Source organism: Anticarsia gemmatalis, chromosome 1 (assembly GCF_050436995.1).
Source record: "Anticarsia gemmatalis isolate Benzon Research Colony breed Stoneville strain chromosome 1, ilAntGemm2 primary, whole genome shotgun sequence".
Taxonomy (NCBI): Eukaryota; Metazoa; Arthropoda; class Insecta; order Lepidoptera; family Erebidae; genus Anticarsia; species Anticarsia gemmatalis.
The window spans coordinates 9327041-9338790 of NC_134745.1; the positions used below are offsets into that span (position 1 = coordinate 9327041).

The window sequence follows — 11750 nt, forward strand, 5'->3', positions numbered from 1 at the left end:
TTATGTTCTCTTGACAAGAGTGACTTCCACTGGACCGTTGTTTCTAAGCACAATGTCTGCTATTATCTCGATGTCCTCGGGCTTTGTAACTGGCTTCAGTTCGAACTCTCTTAGCACTTCTGCTACGGCTATCTTCATCTCCATCATGGCGAATTTTTGACCTGGGCATTAACAAAACGATTAAGACAATAGAAAAATACATTGATACTATCATCAGAGCTTGACAATTAGGCTATATTTTTTCCGGAAAAAGGAATAATCGAAAGGTCTTTGTTGTAAAAAGAGTAATAAAAAAGTTACAAAATCTCCGCCTATATTTTAGGGAGTATTTTTACCCTAAAAAAAATCATATTTGTTTTGATATTGGCACAAAACACCAGCAAGTGTAATAAATTACCTTTATGTATATAAATGAGACATGTAAACAAAATACCCATATTATTATAAAAGAACTTGCAATGATAAAAACTAAATAAAAGTTATCGTATGCAAGTGTATTTGTTATTGACATTTTATCAAACAAACAGATCCTGTGTCGTGGTCTCTTGGACATTGGCCCGTTCTCTATCATAAAAGTGCATTATCGTACGTGCAATGAAAATAAATAAGATGGTTCTTTTTTATCGTTATATTAGGTCGGGAAAAAGTCTTTTTGCATTATAGTATGTATGAACTTGTAATAAAATCTTTTCTCTACACAAAAAAGCTCGATATTTGGGTACCTCACGAGCTCACTGAAAGAAACCTAATGAACCGTGTACTCAATTGTGATTCTTGGAGCCAGAGAGATTTTTTTACAAGTTCACACATACTATAATGCGAATAGACTTTTTCCCCGACCTAATAGAAATGGATCACACGATTGCCTTGTATTTTAGACAGGCTTATCGCAACTATCTTCATTTAGGAGATAATCGTAGCTAAGTCATCTAATCATGGTATGTACTTAAATTAGTTGTACCCAATTTGTACTTATTGTATATTCATTTAATAAGACAGTAATTAATTGATATAAATGATAATTAACCAATGTCAATGGCAGAATCTGCAGATAAGATGTCTACGAATTTCAACAAAACTATACCTACTTATTACGTAATTAGCCTTAAACCTACCGATACAGTTTCTAGGGCCGGCACTGAAGGGTATGTATGCATACGGATGCCTTTTGGCACTATTTTCAGGGAGGAATCTATCTGGGTCGAACTTCTCTGGATCCGGGTACCATTCTGGACGACGATGTAGATCGTAAATATGTACGTGGCACATTGTTCCTGGTGGGATCTCGTAATTATCTGAAATTCGAAAAAGAACATATACCAAGTGGCTTTCTCTGGTCTCTGCTTGACCCTATACTATACTATAGGAAATTAACGTGATATAATGTATCACGTATTATCAGTATCTATGTATATTATAAGCAGAACACTGGTCAGAAGAAACATATTTGTGGAAGTTTTTAAGGACATAACAGATAAAAAGAAGTCCAATGTCTACTTACTTAATACTACTTTTTCTTTTAAATTTCTGCTGATGAAGTGCACTGGGGGGTAAAGTCGCAGTGACTCTTTTATGCACCGCTCCAGGTATCGCATATTAGGCAAATCATCTATGCTGACTGGGCGGTTTGAATCTCCAAATATTTCTTTAAGTTCTTCGTATATCTTGTCCTGTGAAATACACACTATTACATTATGTTGTTAAAAAAAATATCATTCAAAAAATTCTATAAAAGAAAGTATATGTGCATTTTTCTTAGCATCATATGTATTGTACTGTCCTATAGTGCGATTATGTGACTAACACTGACCTGAGCATCCTTATTGTTGGCAAGAATCATGAAACAAAACGTCAATCCAGAAGCTGTGGTGTCATGACCCTGTGAATAATAAATTTATATAATAATCGTTTCCGTAACTGACATAAGATAAATTACAATATTATCGTGTATTGTGTAACGTACTTCGAACATAAACGTGTCAACTTCTTCTTGTATACCAGCATCGTCTATCAAACCTTCTTTCTCGGCTGATAGAAGTAAATCCAACATGGCGGTTTTCTTCTTTTTCTTGTAAACAAATGTATCTTCGTCCACGTCCTCGTCATAATTAAATTGTACCCCATATTGGTCAATATAATTTCTCCTTTCTTTTATAACCTTTTTTGTAAAACCATGTGCAGTTTCCAAATATTTTTTCTGTTTTTTTCCTAACGGTGAATTATTGAATATGACGTCGAAAAAGTAGAACAGTTTACTGAATCGCTGGAAGAATATAAATCCTAGATCGTATATCGCGTCTTTATAAGAGGTTGCAGAGGCTTCCTCGCTTAATATTGTACCCATGGCTGTTTCTGTAAGAGATAATAAATATGTATTTTACTATTTAGTTGTATGTTATAGCAAGCGGTGTTATAATCCATTGAATGTTGCTGTAAGTATTTTTTACGCATGAGGCTTTTGATGCTGCTCCTCAATGAAAAATGACATACTTAAGTTAATATAAAAAAGTGAATATCGCTATCCACTGCGTGGGGAAACGTTGTTATGTTCTAATTGAAACATATCGGAAATACGGTACATACCACAAATAGAATTGAGTGTAAATTCAGAGAGAACCGGCACGACATCAGTGGGTTTTCCAACGACTTTTCGTAAGCTATCGACTAAGCGTTTTCCATTCTCCTCTAAGATGTGACTAAATTGACGGAGAATATTAAAATGAAATGTTGGCGTCAGAATCTTTCTTCTCTCTTGCCATTTATAACCTGAACAATCAACATATAATTTTATTATGGTAGATAAATAAATTGACTAAATAAATAGTCTAATTATAATCTTATTTTACCTTTACTGAGAAGTAAACCCTCACTCAACCATGGCTTTAATATTTTATAAATTTCGCTTTTTTCACTATACTTCATGCTCGATAGTATAACCTAAAAACATGAAAAGGATTTTAATACCGACGACATTAGACAAGTCGCGGCCCGCGGGAACAACATGGATAGAGTGGCCATAGAAAGGCCAGAATGGAGAAGATTGGGGGAGGCCTTTGCCACCTGGCAAACGGACACGCAAAAGTGGATCAAAGAAACAATACACGAAAATTAAGAAAATACTGTTATGTCCGATAAGAGACTATAAAAAATACCAATATTTGCACTGTACACTGGACTTTAACAATAATTTGAATTAAGCTTACCTCAACATCTTCAGCGTTGTAAATGTTCACGGCTCCGAAGGGATAAGTCCAAATTCTATATATTCCATTATTATCGCTTGCCATTTTCCTAGCCAATTTCATTAGACCGACTATAACAAGTACAGTTGTTAACACAAGTACATTTTGATACAATATACACGAAAAATAAGACTCTATTGTTACCTGAAGAAGTCATGATAGAAATGGTATCTCCAAATAAGAAGTACTCTTTAGGACCAGGTATCCTTCTAATACTTCGAGCTTGTGCATTGCAATTGAATAATAAGTGTAAGAAACACAAAAATGCCGCCACCGCGACCAAATACCAGAGCATTTTAAAAACGTCCGTCCCTTCCTATAAGTTACAATGTACTGATAATGATATTAGGTATGTTTAATTACGTGTTTGTTTATTAATATCTTCACTTTTATTATAATAATCTCTCCGAACTTGTGATACGTATAAAGTCTATTACACACTGTTCTAGAAGGGCTCGAGGAGCTCATGGCTTAGTTAACGACAGCCGCGCGGATCGATCTCTGAGGTTAAGCCACGCTTGTCGAGATTGTTCTGTGGATGGGTGACAATCTTACACATAACGAGTTTCCCCGTGTTTCAAAAGGTATGTTTAATTGTGGGTCTCGGCTGTCATTTTCGATGATCTTTGACAGTCATTAAAGTCAGAATCTTGAAAGACTGACAACCAGTATAAACGAAGAATACCCGTGTTAAAACCCAGGTAACGATTGGCAGTCGCTCCATGTAAAATACTGGTATTCAGCTGCATCCAGTGAGACTGGAAGCCGACTCCAACATAGTTGGAAGAACGGCTAGGCTGATATAGGTACTCACTGTTTTAGAAGGGCTTCGCTCCAGCAATAAAAAAACAGCAGTAGTCAGTAGATTGCTACTAGATTAATCTGAGCAGGTACTGGGGCCCATTTTCATTACTTTTGGAAAAATATCAGTTATCAGGTACAATTTTGACATTTGTTTTTATAGATGTACAATATGCGGTCACTTAGACATGCAGCTGATAGAGTTTCTGAAATGTTTCTTAATAAAACTAAACTGAATACAAACGCAGCTGGAATAATGTGAACTTGGCTCAATGTACATAGGCTCAACCTACCTATATTTATTTTAAAGGTTCTTATCTCAGTTCATTCTTGTCCGATAAAAAAAATCGGCTCGTGTCTGCCCGCTGGGTCAAGGAAATGATTTATAAGGCAGAGTACACCTCGATACATGTCGCTAAGACGCATATCACTAGAGTTGCAACCATAGACGCTTTGGTTCTTACGTGTTTAAAGACCGTGCCAATAACCATACAAATACTTACATCTTTTTACTTATTTTCTATTGAGTCCGCTTACACGAAGTTCTTTTCATAGTTTTTTAGGTGCTTACCCATATTTATGCTAGTGGTTAAGAGGCTGCTTGGACCGTAGACAATACTGGTTGATACGGGAATCGAATCCAGCAGAGTTACTTTAAAATTCAGAGCGTTTTATGCCATTATCCAAGTATTGGGTGTATACACGTGTAACTATTAATAAATTGACCTTTTTCATCCCAAAAATTATCAATAGGATAAAAAAAAGCATTATCTACGCTTTTTTATATTTAGTTAATTAGCGGCTTATTTTTCCAAGTCCATCCATAAAAATTTTATTATCAATCAAGTTGTGTCACTCCAATTTATGGTAAAGATTTTGTTGCCTCTATGTCGTGGCCGTATTATTCGACTGCTAATCATGAGGTCCATGGGTAGATAACCGGGTCAAATAAGGCTTGTGTGTAGTACGCATATTCGGTTCGGCATTAACCGGCCTAGCCGGGCGCCGAAACCGAATATGTGTAGATGAAAATGATCGGCATAGGCTGAACATGTGAGTCGAATCGGTTTTGTTGTTCGATAAAGATGGTCGAACCGAATATAGCAAGCCTAAGTCAGTAGCTTAAGTACTATTGACCTTTTCTAATTTATATTAGAATATATCTAAATAGTTGCCCAGATTTCGTAACGTGTCAGGTAAATTTCAATAGGCTCGCTCCTACTACATAGGACTGTTACTATTTGATAATGTCGAAACGTGGGTGCATTTCATCTCTGCTTTCACCTTCGGGTATAACAGACGTGTTATTATTAATGTATGTTTGTTTTTTTTTTAAACTATAATGTATTGCGATGAGAGTTAAAAAGAAAAAATAAAATCCAATAAATATTTTGCAATACTAATAAAAAGCGTATCGTAATATAATATAATGAAGGAAGCATGTATAAATTGTGTACAATTTTACCTCTATAGAGAGCTTTCTTTTCTTTCTTAAGGCCGAACCCCTCCCTCATTACGGGAGGAGACCCTTGCCCAGCAGTGAGACAGCAATGGGTTAATTTTATTATAAATTCAATCTTTAATCCTGTTTTTTTTATATTGTACTAAATTAGGGCTCAAAAATTAAACTCAACAACCTTTAACTTATGCATTTTATTTACAATCATATCTCGCACTATTTAGCAGAACAACCGCTCTAACGAAAATACCATTCACATGCACAAAATACAAACAGACTCAATAATTCATTAAATTAATCTCCCAAAATAATTAATCTTAAACACAAAATATTGGCCACTCAGCTGAAGAATTAAAAAAGAACTTGGCTTGTCACATGTATCGCATGTCGGATGATCGCTGGGAAAAGCCACCAATGAGTGATTCCCAGTTGACGGAAAACGAGAGCGCATCAGGCGAAAGAGATGGCAAGATAAATTGGACTCTATTGTAGAAACTTGCCTTAAATAGCGTTTGACAGAGATGGAAACAAGAAGATGGAAGACTGAGGTGCATAGAGGAGAGGAATTCCTTTGCCCTGTAGTGGGACAATATAGGCAAATAGTGATAATCTTCCAAGTCCAATATTTTTTGGGCTACCAACATTGATTAAATAACTATGACTAAATCAATCAATATGTCGTTTCAGAAAATTAATGCGAACGGGGCCATCATTTCGTAGTACAAGGTCTGCTATGAACTCTATATCTGAAGGACGTGTGATTGGTTCCAGCTCAAACTTTCTCAAAACTTCTGCTACAGCGATCTTCATCTCCATCATGGCAAACTTTTGACCTGAGAAAGTGTTTAGGATATAAACAAAACAAAATTAAATATCTCCTTAAAAATCACCAAGAAATTACTATTTTTTGGAAGATTAATACTAATTTAAAAGTCTCGATCGTGCTTATAATATTATATGCAACGAGTCTTAAATTTGATTAAAAATTAAACGTTTCGATCGAATTGCATCGACCGTGGTCACAAGCTGATGTTGACTCAGTCAGCCCGTGACCACGGTCGATGCATTGCTATTACCTCTAGAATGTTGAATAATTATTATTTGAAAATGAATAAATAGGTTACCTATACAATTCCTGGGTCCGGCACTGAACGGTATGTAAGAGTATGGATGTCGACCCACGCTGTTTTCTGGCAAAAACCTATCAGGATCAAACTTGTCTGGGTTCTCGAATAGCTCTGGTCGTCGATGTAGGTCAATTATAGGTATGTGACACATAACACCTGACGGTATCTTGTAGTCGCCTATAACAAAATGTAATAAATATCAAGCAATTTGCAAAAGTGTATTTGACGAGTTGCTAAAACTAGAATTAAAAGTAGCTAGATTTCTTGGCATATTTTAGGAACACTTATTCGGAAGCAAAATGCCTTTCTTAATTTGTTCTGAAAAGGAAGAACAGGGGATAGTACGAAGTGTCCTTCCTTCCCTTCTTCTATAAAAGTTATGCTGTGTACTGGGTGAATATGTTAATTTAATATAAAGGAAAATACAAAACGTCAACAAATATAAAAAACTTTCTACAAATTAATCGAATATAATATGATTACTTACTTAATATTGTAGTTTCATTCAACATGCGACTCACGAAGTGCACTGGAGGGTACAGCCGTAGACTTTCTTTAATGCAACATTCTATATACTTCATTTTAGCCAGATCCTCCATCTTAACGCCACTTTTAGAATCTCCAATAATTTCATTCAGTTCGGCTACTATTTTATCCTGGTAACAAAAGTAAAAATGTCAACTACAGATGTTTACTACATGTACATAAATCAGAAGTGTTCTTGAATAATTAAAATCAATACGTTGGTAATATTATAGTAACTTCAAAATACCTAACTAGCTATTTACACGTGTTCTTTAATTTTTTTTACTATGAATTTTAAAAACACCAATAAACTTTATTCTCTGAAGTACTATATTCATAGCATTGATATTATCACCCACCTGAACATCTTTATGGTTGGCCAGTAACATGAAACAAAAGGTGAGTCCAGATGCTGTTGTGTCATGTCCCTGTAAACAATTTGTTTTAAATTAATATCCAGAGGTACCGGATTTCCAAAATGATGATTATAACTAGTAGGAAATTATAATCACTTGTTAAAAAAAAGCCAATATATGGTTTTCGGAAAATTAGACAAATACCTTCGTTGTCGGCTATTCTACTAAACTTATTTGCCTACGAACCAATGGACAGAAATTTCTTAGACTAAAACACTTTTTTTACCTCAAACATGAAAGTATCTACTTCCTCTTGAATGCCCTGTTTATTAATCAGTCCTTCTTGTTCAGCTGAAATAAGCAAATCTAACATGGCCGTCTTTTTCTTCTTCTTATACACATAAACTTCATCATCGACCACATTTTCATCAGGAATATTTAATCCGTATTTCGCCACGTGATCTTTTCTTTTCTGTATAACTTTTTCAGTGAAACTGTGCACTGTTTTTAACAGGCGGTTTTGTTGCCTTCCGAAACTTGTAGCGTTAAATATAATGTCAGGGTATAAATAAACTCTCATAAATCTTTGCAGAAAGTAGAATCCTAGAGAGTAAATAGCTTCCTTGTATGACTTGCCTGCGCCTGTGTCATCATTGAGTTGAGTTCCCATGGCGGTTTCTGAAAGAAAATATTTTAAATTTATTTTATTTATCACTTAGTTTTTTTGCCTGGTTTATTTTCTAAAAACCTTTTTTTTGGTAATATAAATCAGTCTTGAGGTGACCAAAGGAATAATCGTCTTTGAATCTTGTCCTTCACGTCAGTCAACAATGGCAAACATCGCTATTTAGACTATCTAGGAAGTAAATTGTACTATTTTCTACATCATCCTCATAACAATCACGACGCTAATAGGCATCTAAGTCCATAAAATTTTAAAAGTTTGTAAAATTACAGGTTACAAACCACAGATAGAGTTGAGAGTGAATTCAGAGAGTACTGGTACAATGTCAATAGGCTTGCCAACAGTTTTATCGAGACTGTCCAAAAGCCTTTGACTGTTTTCTTCTATGATTTCGCAGAATTGACGCAAAATGTTGAAGTGAAAAGCGGGCGTAAGAATTTTCCTTCGTTCTTGCCATTTTGAACCTGTAAAAAATTAAGAATACACATTAATATTAGACTGTTTTCGGTGTTGCGTGTATGGATGACTTGTGATAATTTTTATATTTTTTTAATTTTTAAGTAAAGTAGTTTTATGGCCTTAAATTTGTAAAATTCAATACCAGCTTCTTACCCCCCATTTTATACGTGGAGAAGCCTCCCTCTCAATCGCCATTTATGTTACTCCGGTAGAATCAAGAGACAATTTTCTAAAAAGCAATTCAGGTTTACTTAAAATATCTAATGACGAGTAAATTATCGTTGCTGTATAATGTACTTTTTAACAAATCTATTCAAATAACTACCGGTAATGTCAACACATATGACAAGGTTACTATTCTTCGTCTTTTAAGAATAGTGATTAATTATTTATATTTTAACTGCCGCATTTCACGTTTTTCTACGAGTCACGTGTGAAATATGTATGAATTGTCGTATTTTCAATCTTTTTCATGTTTTTGCATACAATGTGTGTTTTTACGTCGAAAATACTGTCTGGATGATCATCAACCTATGCCTGCGTCTTTACTGGCTTATCTTTTAACAACGCTTTTCGTCTTTAGAGATATAATTTACAATCTTATCAAATTATATCGAAATTAGGTCAACTTTTGAAAAGAAAAGGATAAATAAACACGCATTCACAAAGTGCCCAGTGTGGACTTGGTTCGTATATTTACGAAAGTATATGGAAGCTGTAAATGTGACTAGCTAAATGCGAGTACGTATATAATATTATTTTATATAGATAGGTATAATAATTCTTAGTTTTTCCTGCGACTGACACGTGTAATAGCGAGCTGGTGCAGCCATGAATCAATTACACGCTCAGATTCTGATTTATATGTTCTGATTGAGACATAAGCTATAATGATATAAAATTATATAAACTATACTCACCTTTGCTAAGCAACAGTCCGTCTCGTAACCATGGCTTCAGAATGGTATAGATCAAACTTTTGTCGTTGTATTTTGTCGTCGACATAATCGTCTGAAAATTAATGAAGAAATTTAACCTTGGCCAGTGTCGTGGTCTCCAGACTTAACCCCTCCTTTAATTATAAAGACAACTCTCGCATTAAGAATTGCTCTTAATGTGTCGCGGATACATTTACAAACATACAAACAACGGAAACAAAGCGCAACCAGACCCGAAAAAAATATTTGTGCGATTTCTCCGTGTGGGAATCGAACCCACGGTCTCCTGACCCGATGGTATCGGCGAGGCGACCAAAACCACTGCGCCATGGAGGCAGTCCCTGCCCTAAAAATGGCGTCTTTTCGCGAACTGTTTTAAAGAATTCTCAGACATGCAAGGTCACCGTGTCTTCCTTCACCGTTAGAACAAGTATTTATTATTACTTATGCACAAATGACTTCGAAAAATCATTGGCGTGTTGCCTCGGGTTCAAACCATCCTCTATGGGAGGCGCATGCAGAAAGCATTTGGCTATGACTGATCTTGAAAATTAAGTTGCCCTAATTAAAGTGTCTTATTTTTTTTATTAATGTCGTGAAAATTATTTCTCGTACCGCGTCTGAAAATTGGTAGACGTCGTATGGAGATAAAATAATAACATATTACCATAGACATGGCAATTTTGTATCAAGTTCGCGATTTTAAGGGCAAGGAATGAAATTAATATTTAAAAACTTAGAAGATTATAATAAACTGTAATTACTTAGATTAGGTTATGTAGTGTAAGGCTACTGTAATATTAAAACGAAGAGATATTATTATGTTTATAATGATAAACGTTTACAGAACTACAGGATAAAAAGAAAAGTCGTTGTTCTTTATAAACAAGGTCTTAATACTTATATTCTAATCCCAGATTCTAAATGTGTTCCTTATTTCTATAATTAATTAATATTTCGATTATTTTGTAGTACGGCTATTTCGCTAATTTATATTTTTCCTACGGATAATCTTTTTATCGTTTTTGGTTAGTACAGATAGTTCTATCTGGAATTATTATTGTTTGATTGTATTAGACATTATTTTATTTGTTTATCCTTATGCGTATCTGTGTTTTTTTACGAAAAATTTCTAGCACTCATACAATTGGCTACAAAAGTCGCTGAACGTATTCAATCTTTGCATTTCATCAAATGTTTAATTCCAACAAATTCTACCTGATTTTGTTCAAGTACTTAACAAAATTTTGAAATAATGAGGCTTTGAAAATATGAAATAGTTAAGCGACTTTAGCAGTTGTACATTTTAACTTTATATACTAACCTCGATATCATTTGGATTGTAAATAGACACCGCTCCGAAGGGGTACACCCAAAACCTATATATTCCATTATAAGTGTTAGCGTACTCTCTTCCTAGTTTCATTAATTCCACTGGAATAAATAAAAAACCCATGACTTAAAGGATTGTGACTGCTTTTGTCTGGCTGGATAATTATATTTTAAAAACTCATTGAAAACTTTACTTGAGCTACCTTAGTTGATTCCCTTTTTAGTGTTTACCATTAAGTTAACTAGTTAAAACGATGCATATTTTTAGGACAGTCACAGATTTTTACTTTCTTATAATGTATTCGATGTTAGTAGACTGCACATTCTTATGAGTAATACCAATATAAAATAAGTTATACTTATTAATTCAAGTCAATATAAAGATGAGCGACATTGGTGTTTAAACTAACACTCAAGTCTTGGGAACAAAACCATCTTAAGTAAGAAATTATCAACGAAACAAAACAATAACTGTTTTGTTGGAACTAACACTTTTCCTTGAGATAATCACTACTTCCAACCTTTGAAACATTAATGAATTTGAGATAACGACCAGTGCAGGCATTATCGCAGAAAATCCGTAAAAGTAGTCGTATTATACAATCATACCTGAAGAGCGAATAATTGTTAGACCATTCCCCGCGATGAACTGGTATTCCGGTCCAGGAATCTCCCTAAGAATTCTAGCCTTTTCATTGTAGTTGAATATAATATGCACTAAACACAAAAATATCACGATACCAATAAGATATACGAACATATTACTTGACGTGATAACTGAATCATGTGTGGCGAACAACTGATAGCAAATTACAAGTTATGATAA

At 34.5% G+C, this 11750-nt stretch overlaps 1 protein-coding gene across 1 annotated transcript; it reads right to left on the minus strand.

The window, feature by feature from the left end:
• LOC142980547 (uncharacterized) lies at positions 1 to 11714 on the minus strand. Its single transcript, XM_076126030.1, has 18 exons — positions 11534 to 11714; positions 10917 to 11026; positions 9575 to 9665; positions 8477 to 8659; positions 7797 to 8188; positions 7514 to 7582; positions 7117 to 7285; positions 6627 to 6806; positions 6175 to 6335; positions 3387 to 3558; positions 3204 to 3313; positions 2847 to 2937; positions 2584 to 2766; positions 1964 to 2352; positions 1811 to 1879; positions 1502 to 1670; positions 1116 to 1295; positions 1 to 161 (listed from the first exon to the last, which is right to left on the minus strand). Exons 1-18 carry the CDS (start codon positions 11682 to 11684, stop codon positions 1 to 3), a joined length of 3030 nt encoding a protein of 1009 aa, XP_075982145.1. The 5' UTR covers positions 11685 to 11714.
• Between the last annotated feature and the right edge of the window lie 36 nt (positions 11715 to 11750).